The sequence below is a fragment of the Monodelphis domestica genome, chromosome 5 (assembly GCF_027887165.1).
Source record: "Monodelphis domestica isolate mMonDom1 chromosome 5, mMonDom1.pri, whole genome shotgun sequence".
NCBI lineage: Eukaryota > Metazoa > Chordata > Mammalia > Didelphimorphia > Didelphidae > Monodelphis > Monodelphis domestica.
Window position 1 is genome coordinate 216,880,862 of NC_077231.1, and position 10,106 is coordinate 216,890,967.

Genomic DNA, 10,106 nt, shown 5'->3' on the forward strand with positions numbered 1-10,106 from the left:
ATAAGCCAATATTTTCCTTTTCTTCTTTCTTCCAATTCCCAAATAAGAAAAAATAAATAAAACATTGTCATGAATACTTAGAGTCAATCAAAACCATTTTTCACCTTGTAAGACCAAAGAAAAAAAAATTCTCATTCTCCATTCTGAGACCTTCACCTCTCTAGCAGGAGATGGGTAACATGTTCCATAATGAGTTCTCTGGAACCATGATTTGGTCATTGAACTGATCCAAATTCCTAATCTTTCAAAGAACTTTATTGTTGTTTAAATTATTCTTCTGGATTTGCTCATTTCACTCAATATCAGTTCATGTAAGTCCTTCAAGATTTCTTTAAAACTATTCCCTTCCTCATTTCATACAGAACAATAATTCCATCACATGTACATACTATAATTTGTTCAGCTATTTCCCAGTTGATGGATATCCCATCAATTTCCAGTTCTTTTCCACCACAAAAGATCAATAATGTTTGTGCCTGAGGGGTTTATTTTACTTAGGTCTAAGCCCCCTTCCTTAATATACTATTCCTCTAATTATCCCTTCTATCTTCCCCCTTTCCCCTTCTATTTCTCTTAAGAGAAATGTATTTCTGTTCCCAACTCTGTGTTTGTGTGTGCTTTCCCTTTATGACCAGTGCAAATGAGAGTAAGGTTCAAGAGTGAGCTACTTCTAGTTTGCATAAACTGAAACATAATATTTAAGCTTTTTTGGTCATAGCTTTAGGCAGTCCAATAATTCTCAAAAATTATGTTCCTTGATCTGTTTTCAGATCATTTTTTAAAGCTACATTTTCATCTATTTTACATTTTCTTCCATTTCTTTAGTCTTTTGACTTTCTATTATTATTTCTTTTTGTCTTGTGGAGTATTCAATTTCTATTTGATACAATCTAATTATCATGGAATTTTTTACTTGGGCAGAGTTTTGTACTTTTTTTTTTTAAACCCTTACCTTCCATCTTGGAGTCAAGGCAGAAGAGTGGTGGTAAGGGCTAGGCAATGGGGATCAAGTGATTTGCCCAGGGTCACACAGCTGGGAAGTGTCTGAGGTCAGATTTGAACCCAGGACCTCCCATCTCTAGGCCTGGCTCTCAATCCACTGAGCTACCCATCTTCCCCCTTTTGTACCTCTTATACAAACTGTTAGTTCCTTTTCCAATTTTTCTTCCACAGCTCTAATTTCTTTTTCTATCTTTTTCTTCTAGTAGTCTCATTAAATTTATTAAATAAAATTCTTAATTCTTTAAAAATAATTAACCTCCAACCTTCCTCTTGCTTCATCTTTTTCAGAAATTCTAGTTGAATTTGTGTTCAATCCATGTTTTTTAATGATGCTTTTTAAAAATTTTAAAAAATTTTATTTTTTTATGATGCTTTTCTTAAAGATGTTAGAGATATGTTTGTTTGTTGCATTAAAATAACAAATTAACTCTCTCTCTTCTCTCCCCCATTAGAGAAGATATCATTTGACTATTGTAAGGATAATTTAGGATTGTGACCTAATCTAAATTTAAATTTTGGTTGCCCGAGGATTTCCCAAATAAAATACCCAAGTCAGTTTGGAAATATATGGTGGTTTAGTCAATATATAGGGAAGAAATCAAGGAGAAGAGAGAGGGAAAGGTATAGGATTTCTCCCGCCAGTCCTGTGCCAGGCAAGTTCAAAGTCCTTTGTCACTAGGTCCTTGAAGATTAGAGGCTTCTCTAAAAGAAAGTAAAGGAGAGAAAAATCAGCCTAAACTCTGAGAGATCTCAAAGAAGAGCCTCACTGAACTACATTACTAGCCTTCCTCCAGTATGGTATCAAGGAAAACTCACTGCTAAACCGGGACAATAGCAGCCGCCATACCAAGATGCCGACATGCTCAGCAAGCTGCTGTCAGCCACCTTCCCCCCCACCCCCCTTCAAAGAGGCCGGGGAGAGAGGAAGTGACGCAAAATATATAGACGGTTTTATATCACTTTCCTGCATCTCACATGTACCAATGATATCTTAAGCTTGACTTAGGACAGCCCAGGGGTCTGTCAGTTGTTTCTGATTTGTCATTTGCTAGCACATGTCTGTCATAGGCCATCCTCCTAATACTTAATCCTTAAGTATGGGTGTAGACATTCCTGATTTTGTTAGACTAAGTAGGGTAGAGAGATCTAAAGTTCACACTATATATTATATATATGTGTGTGTGTGTGTGTCTATACATATATAAAACTACATCTTACTTATTTCCATTTATCAGTTTTTCTCCAAAGGAGGACATAAACAAATCATTCTTCAAACAATATTTTTTCATTGTATATAATGTTCTCTTGGTTCTGCTCATTTCATTCTTTGTGATTTCAGGTAGGTCTTTCCATGTTTTTCCAAAATTAAGCTACTAATCATTTCTTATGGCTCAATAGTATTCCATCACAATCGTATGCCACACTTTTCTTAACCATTCCCCAGTTGATAGTCATCCCTTCAATTTCCAGTTCTTTGTTACCACAAACAAAACTGCTGTAAATATTTTGTAATCTGTAGGATTTTTTTCCCCTTGTCCCTGATCTTTTTGGGAAACAGGTCTAGCAGTGGTATTGTTAGATCTAAATGTTTATACAGTTTTATAACTTTTGGGGTATAATTCTAAATTGCTCTCAAAATGATTAGTCCAGGTCAAAGTTCCACCAATAGTATATGAATATCCCTATTTTTCCACATCCCTTCCAACATTTGCCATTTTACCCTTTTTTCATTTTAGCCAATCTGCTAAATGTGAAATGATATCTCAGAGTTGTTTTGATTTAAGTTTTTTATGTTTTTTGACTTTTTATGATAAGATTATTATTATTTTGAAATTTGCCTTTATTCTTGTTGATTATTTTATGACTTCAGACTTTGCTAGGGTCAGGTTTTGTACACTTCCAAAGGGAATATCTAGGGTTGTTCTGTTACTTTCTTTAAGGTAGATGTATTATTGTTGCAGGTTGATAACTCTGGGTCCATCTAAGATAAAGATCTGAAAGCCCTGGTCACAATTTGAATTCTCACAGTCTGCCTGAGAACTGGTTCCAGTGCCCTTGCCTCCACCTCCTTTTAATTTCCCATAACAAGATTGCTGACTGTTCCTTGAATCCTGGATGATTTCTGGAACTGTTATCTTGCCCCAACCATTGTCCTACCAGCTGCACTATCTACATTCTTGCTACCTTTCCCATGAACCTTTCTCATGGGCAATTGTTTGTAATTCCTGTGGTTTTCACCTTTAAAAGATACACCAGTTTGCAATAAACTCAAACCCATTGCCATCAGCATGGGTCCCTTCTGACCCCACACTCTGACTGTGTCTGTGATTCTTATCTTTTCCCTTGCCCTTACCTTCAGGTGAGGCCCATCTTTCTTCTACCTTTGTATTTCCTCTTATTATTTTCCCCAACCTTAGCAGCGGAACTCTGGAACCCCGCCCCCCTCTCCCGTGAGGCATTATCAAATATGATTCCAGAATCTCAGGTACATCTCAGACTTGGGATATGTAAACTTTCAGTCTTCCCAAAGTAGTTCAATCTACAAATTCCTGACATGGGTTTGGACCTTATGTCTTATGGGCTTATTCCATTTGGAATTTTAATGAACTACTTTTGGATTCAGTCCCTATTTGCTAACTAGACAGTTCTGCTGGTTCTGAATGACAGAATAGCACTCTTCAATTTAGTCAGGGATTTCTGTCCTGGTTGTTGTTCTTCAGGCTTTATACTGGTCTGGAAGTAAGAACTGAGACCCTACTCGGCTCCTGGGGCATGGGCCTTACTATTATAGTTTTCTTTTGAATTTGCCCAGCACAAAGCCTGGACCCATATCTGTTCCCCACACTAGAGGGGCTCAGGTCCCTTCATTGATTCACCATGAATTTCTGACCCACGTGGTAATGAGTGGCAGACCTAGCTTCTACTTCTTCTATTACTGCACCCTACTCAAGCTTGGTTCCCTCTATACTGGATCTTGTGAGAGAGTAATAACCTGCAAACAGAGGCAATGGATGGAAGTTTGAAAAATTGTCCATCAGGAGGCATTCCAAAGGAGAATGTGACCGGTAGAAGGCAATTAAAAGAAATACCCAAACTGCTGGAAAAAAATCTCTCTTTCTCTTGGCACTTGAAGGAGGAAGAACTGAGAAGATCCTTTCCTTGTTGGTTCCTGATTTTCTCTCTACATTATCAAGAATTAACTCAAAAAATCCTTAAGACTGTTAGTCACATCCCTCATCTAAGATTCCATAATTTTATTGCTCAATTTAGAATTTACTTAAGATCAGGGAAAGTCCTAACCCCTCTCTCCTATCCAATTTCCCTTTCCTTCCCCTTCCTTAAAATAAACCCTTGTTCCAACAACTTTAGAGAGGGAGATTATCTATCAGATATTCAGGCAACTTATTCAGTCTGAATCTGAGTTTGATTCCAACTGAAGAGACTAACTAAAGTGAGAGGGAGAGGTAGGAGGGAGACAGAATCTGATTCCACCTTATCTCATTGGTCAGCAATCTTACATTACCATAATCCATCTAAAGAAACAACCACTGTATACAATCTGGGATTCCTTCTTGCCCTGTACACAGCTTTTCCCTTGCTCTGAATGCCTTGCAAGGCATGTTTCTTCCAGACCCTGTCCCCAGGGTCCTCACCCCTATTTGTCCTCCCCATGTTGACCTGGGCTGAAAAAATGACACTGTGATTTTTTCTTTAAATTCTGATTAAGATTTAGTCATGTTCCTTTTCTCAATTTGCTTGGAAGAGGTTTGTTGGGAGGACAGGGTAGGAGGAGCTTGCTGTATTTCTTGATCATCATTTATCTTGGTTCTACTTCCTCTGGCCTATGTGATCTTTCAAAGCACCTCAAATTTTAATGAATTTCTATGATTCTATAGCATTTGTCTTGGGCTGCCTTTACCAGAAAAGGGAAATGAGTATCTATTTAGAGAAATGAAGAAGAACCAAAGAGTTGAGATGTGAGTGGCTATAAATCCCTTTTTTCCTTGTACTTATACATATATGTGTATATACATATATTACTTGTATTATATTATACTTATATTAAATACTTAAATTATATCTGAGTCTCAGAAGGATAAAATTTTAGTTTCTCAATGACTGGAAAAACTCAGTAATTGAAAGTATGAGCCAGAAAGTACTATTGAAGATGACTGTTAGCAGCCTGTTTTTTGATTTAAGCTATGCTCTGCCAAAATAATGACACTACTCTTGTAAGGACAGTCTTTATATGGAAAGCTCCCTTTATTATATTAAAATAACCTTTGTGAGCTAACTCTCTGATAATGTGAATATCCCTTGATATTGCAGGAAAAGAAGTATGAGAGGGGAACTGAAGTAGACACAAGAGGAATCAGAGTAAGGGGAAGAAAAGAGAGCCATAGCTAAATCCCAGGTCTACAGAACAGATCTCTTGATTCTATGAGAAAACATCCTAATGTCTAGAACTCTTGTGCTCTCTCTCTCTCTCTTTCTCTCGCTCTCAATCTCTCTCTCACTCTCTCTCTCTGTCTCTGTCTCTTTCTGCCTCTCTCTGTCTCTGTCTCTGTCTCTCTCTTTCTTCCGGCTTCACTGTTTCCTATTTCATTACAAATCCTTCCTTACTAGCTTATTTATTCTGTATGTCCTCAACTCTTAGGCACCTAGTTTGTGCTAAATGTTTGCAGAACTAATTTTGAGGAATTACTGTCCCAGTGGCTAGGATACTGCCACTACTTGTTGCTCTGTGCTATTCTGTCCCCATGAAATCCGTTTGAGTCACATTTAATTCTGGGAAAGCCTGCATCTAATAATAAGAGGAGTGCTCATGCTTTTTTGGCTGAAGCCCTACTAATCCATATACTTAATTACAATAAATTAGATTATGGCTCACATCTTGGACCTCCCCAAAAAGGATGAGTAAAAAGGTTCTTAATATATAATATGAATCGGGTAAGGAAAAGTAATTTATTCCTACACAAAAAAGGAATGCAAAACAGTACACTGACATGAACTCATTTGACCCAAACACATTTCTAACAAGATTCAGTAATTTAACCTATAATCTGTTACAATATGCTGGGATACAGATAGTTAAACCTCATCAGAGCATCAGACAGTCTGAGACTACCAGTTAGAATTTTTACGTTTCACCTCAGTTTAACACCTTCTAATAATTTCTCTTAAATGTCTAGCAGTAAAACAAGTTTGAGCAATCTTCTTGTTGGGTTGTGGCTATTTTCTGTAATGAAGAAGCTCCCCTTGCAGGCAGTCAGCCAATGCCACTTTGATGGATGTTATTGCCTCATGGAATACCCAGACTTCCTGTGTCATCCCTTGAGATCAGATTTAGTATATGCTCACCTAAAACTGGGAGAAACTGAGCCATAAATTGCAGGTATGTATTAAACATGAGGCTTAAGAAACATTAAGAATGTTTCTGCTTCTTGTTTCATTATTTGTTCTTTTTTTCCATTCATTCATTCATTTGTGTGCATTTGTATGCACACATGCATGTGTAGCCTTTTTCTTTTACCAAATTGGAAACTGAGGGCAGGATCCTTATTATTCTATTAAATTATGATGAGATTTGGGAAAGATTGTGCAGTTGCCTCAGAATCAAATATTTTCAAATATAACTTCAATGGTTACAATGGCTTGCCCCTATTTTATAGGCTGTCTTGCATTCATTTTTTTCTTATTATGTATCAGAAGACATGATTTGACCCATAGTTATAATATTATAAGAAGACTGTAGCTTGAACTGAAAATATCATAATATTATTCCATTGCTCTGTTTTTTTTCAACTCTTAGAAGCAAATACAGGGTACAGGTGTTATTTTTTAACTTGCTTAAATTGCCCATGGAGCTTTCTTTATGCCATTGCTAGAAGTTCTATCATCCTTCATCTCCTCACTCCAAATCCTTCCTGATTTCCCTAGTTTCTCCTTCCTCATATTATCTGGTAGTTACTCCTCTGTTCATAGGATGATAATTTGGATACCCACGGGACCTAAAAAAGCAATTTAATAAATTCGTTCACTATGGAGATGAAATACAGAGGAGTTATCATCTTATCTGAGGTCATGAAACTAGTAAGGACAGATCTAGTATTTGAACTCAAATCCTCTGACTTCAAATTTAGTTTTCTTGCCATTATGTATACTATTTCGTGTCTCCTATTAGAATGAAGGTGAAGACTAGTGTTTTTTTGTTTTTAATTTTTGTTGATCTTTATATTCCTAGTACCTAACAATATTTTACAAAGATTAGGTGCTTAATAAATGTGTTTAAAATAATTTTTTTATTAAATTCTGTCTTTGGGGCACCTTGGAATGCTTGTCAGGTAAGGAGAGAATATTCTCATTTATGTTAATCAGGAGAAACAAACATAGAAATGAAGAAGCTTTTCATAATAGAACCAGATTCTACTAGGGTTACTCATTATCTTGCCATGTGTGCTAGCCTAATTCTTTCCCTAAAAATTGAGGAAATCATCTCTACCAAGTTGCAAAGTGGTTGATGCTGCTTTCTGGAGACCTTGGACCATGTTGACATGGTGGGCTTTCTTCTTATCTTGTCTAGAACCAAACCTCCTCACTACCTCCAAGGCATATCTTCACATTGATTCCTATGTTCCTTCCTTGAGCCTCATCTACCCCCATTGAAACTGTGGACTTTGCCCCCAGGGCTCATCTTCTCATAAACCAGTCTGCCATATGACTTCCTAAACATCTCCTAACATGCCACTAGATAATGTACCTTTTCCTTCACGATTCCTTTTTATGCATTGTCTTTCTCCATTAGATTGTAAGTTCTTTGAGAGAAGAGAATTGCATTCATATTCCTAGTGCCTGGAACATAGTGATCACTTAATAAATATCCCCTCTGCCTTTGTCTCTCTCATGATTTATCTATCTAATCAATCTCTCTATCTAACCTAAGGGCATAAAAAAGCAAAGCTGGAGTGAAATCAGATAGTGAACATACTCTGTCCCACTGACCAGATGATTTTCTGTTTAAAAATAGGATTTGGGGGTTAAGGGATGTGGGGCAGGGCATCTACCAAAACTAAGTGCTATATCATTGTTGAGTACCCTTTCTATGCTATGACTAAGCAATCCTTCTTTTGGTAACATTATTAACTAATTAACATGTTAATTTGACCTAACATATCTCCCTCATTCTGATATTAGATTAAATGACCAGGGAACTGGCCTAGATGAGTCTCAGCCCATGATCCTTTCCCATGATCAAATGAGTCCAGGTGTAGGAATCACCACTGGGGTCTCTCAAAATCTGGTCCAGAGCCTTCTTCATTATACTATGCATGCCTTTAGAAAGTACCGAAGCCAGTACAGAATGCTTTTGAGAACTCTTTTCAGCTTGTTGTTGCTGAGGATCAGAATGATCGAGTGTACTGAGGGAGAAGTGAGCATTATCCCCACACATACCATCACCCCAATCTTGCTGGAAATAAGTAAGGTGAAGGGGACTGCCGCTAGGGTAGCTACAAAACCTATTACATAGAGCAAAAGGAAAGAAATCAAGGACCTGAGGGCAATGATGTGAGCCTCCAGGCTGGGGTCTCCAGAGCCAGTAGTCTGAGCTGTCATTGTCCTCATGTGTCTTCCTAAGGAGATGATAAGGATGCTGGAAGATGCCAGGAAGAGCAGGAAGGGAAAGATATTGCCCAAATTGCAAAGAAGAAAGAAATGGAAAAAAATGAATCTCTCCTTTATGCTATTCTCTGTGATGTTCCCAGAGAAAGAAACTGTAGAGTTGGAGTAGGATAAACTAAAATGTTTCCATATACAAGGAAAGAAACTGAGCCAAGGGAAAATCAGGGAACCTAGTAACAGCTGGGGGATGGTCATGAGGAGCCAGCCTTTAAGCCATATTAGAAAGGCATGAGAGACTCGGGCAATCTTTGCACAGTAGAGAATGCTAAGCCAGGTGGCAAGCCAGAGGCTGGTTTGGTTGACAAGCATCCCAAATAAGATGACGGTTTTGTACTTGATGCTCAGTGGGTCCCTCATCACTTGAAAATGGGTGAGGTGAAGAGCATCCATAAAGAGCAAAATCTGTAGGAAGATCCGAGAGGCGCCAAGGCATAGCAGGACAGAGTCAAATTTGGACAGCTGGTGCCTCCTCACTAGATCCCAGGCATTCACCAACACAATGAACGCATTGCTAAGAATCCCTATTGCCAGTTCCAGGATTGAGAGGGAAAAATATATCCACTTAGCTTCATAGGACACTGTGATGGCTAGGGCCAGAGGGGCCATGTTGTTTCTTCACTTGGTGGATTAGCCCCAGCAGAATGAATCAGTCATTCATCCAGCACTGTAGGGAACAAAGTGAGGAGGTCTAACTTGGGAACTGCTTCTTTAGCTCACCTTCTCCTGACCTGGAAATAGAAGGAAAAAAAAAAAGAGATGGTAGAGTTGACACAGTGAACAGACAGTGGAGCTTGGAGACAGGAAGACCTGAGTTCAAGTCCTGATTCCTATACTTAGTACCTATGTGATCCCAAATTATTCCTTTAAACTTTCTTTGCTTGTTTCCTCATTAGTAAAATGAGGGGGTTGAGGGGTTAAACTTGGTAATCTCCAACATCCTTCTCAGCTCTAAATCCAAGGCCCTGCCAAGAGGAAGCTTTAAATTTTCTCCAGGGTATGAAATGTTTGGGTTTTACCTCTTCTTTTTTCACACAGCCCATGCTCCAAATGCTCAGGTCTTCGGATGCTGCTTCACAGGTGAAATTCGTACTTTTGTCAAACCAAAGTGCAACACAGGCTACAGTTTCTCCAGAGGACCCTGCCATGAGGATGCAAATAGAAGAGTGCCCTGATTTTCCAGACCCATCTGTGCACATGTCTTCTAGGCAAATACATGTTGGAAAAAAAGGTTGCAATTTGCTTAGGTATTCTCATGGAAGATGGCAGGAGGCAAAGCAAGGGCTCTAGAGGAATCTGATAGGAAACTGTATCTCTGTTCATTTGCATGCTCTTCACTGGGTGTAGGACATTCTTCTTTGTTGGAAGATAATCAACATCTGATTTAGAACAGAATTTTCTTTCTCTGGCACCATTGGACAACTGTA

The 10,106-nt window shown here is 38.3% G+C and overlaps 1 protein-coding gene across 1 annotated transcript; it reads right to left on the reverse strand.

Annotated features, from left to right (window-relative positions):
• Positions 1-8,319: 8,319 nt before the first annotated feature.
• Positions 8,320-9,288, reverse strand: TAS2R38 (taste 2 receptor member 38). Its single transcript, NM_001039873.1, has one exon. It carries the CDS (start codon positions 9,286-9,288, stop codon positions 8,320-8,322), a length of 969 nt encoding a protein of 322 aa, NP_001034962.1.
• Positions 9,289-10,106: the final 818 nt, after the last annotated feature.

Bases quoted from the DNA above. Each gene is read 5' to 3' on its own strand.
- TAS2R38 (NM_001039873.1), bottom strand. From the start codon at position 9,288: ATGGCCCCTCTGGCCCTAGCCATCACAGTGTCCTATGAAGCTAAGTGG.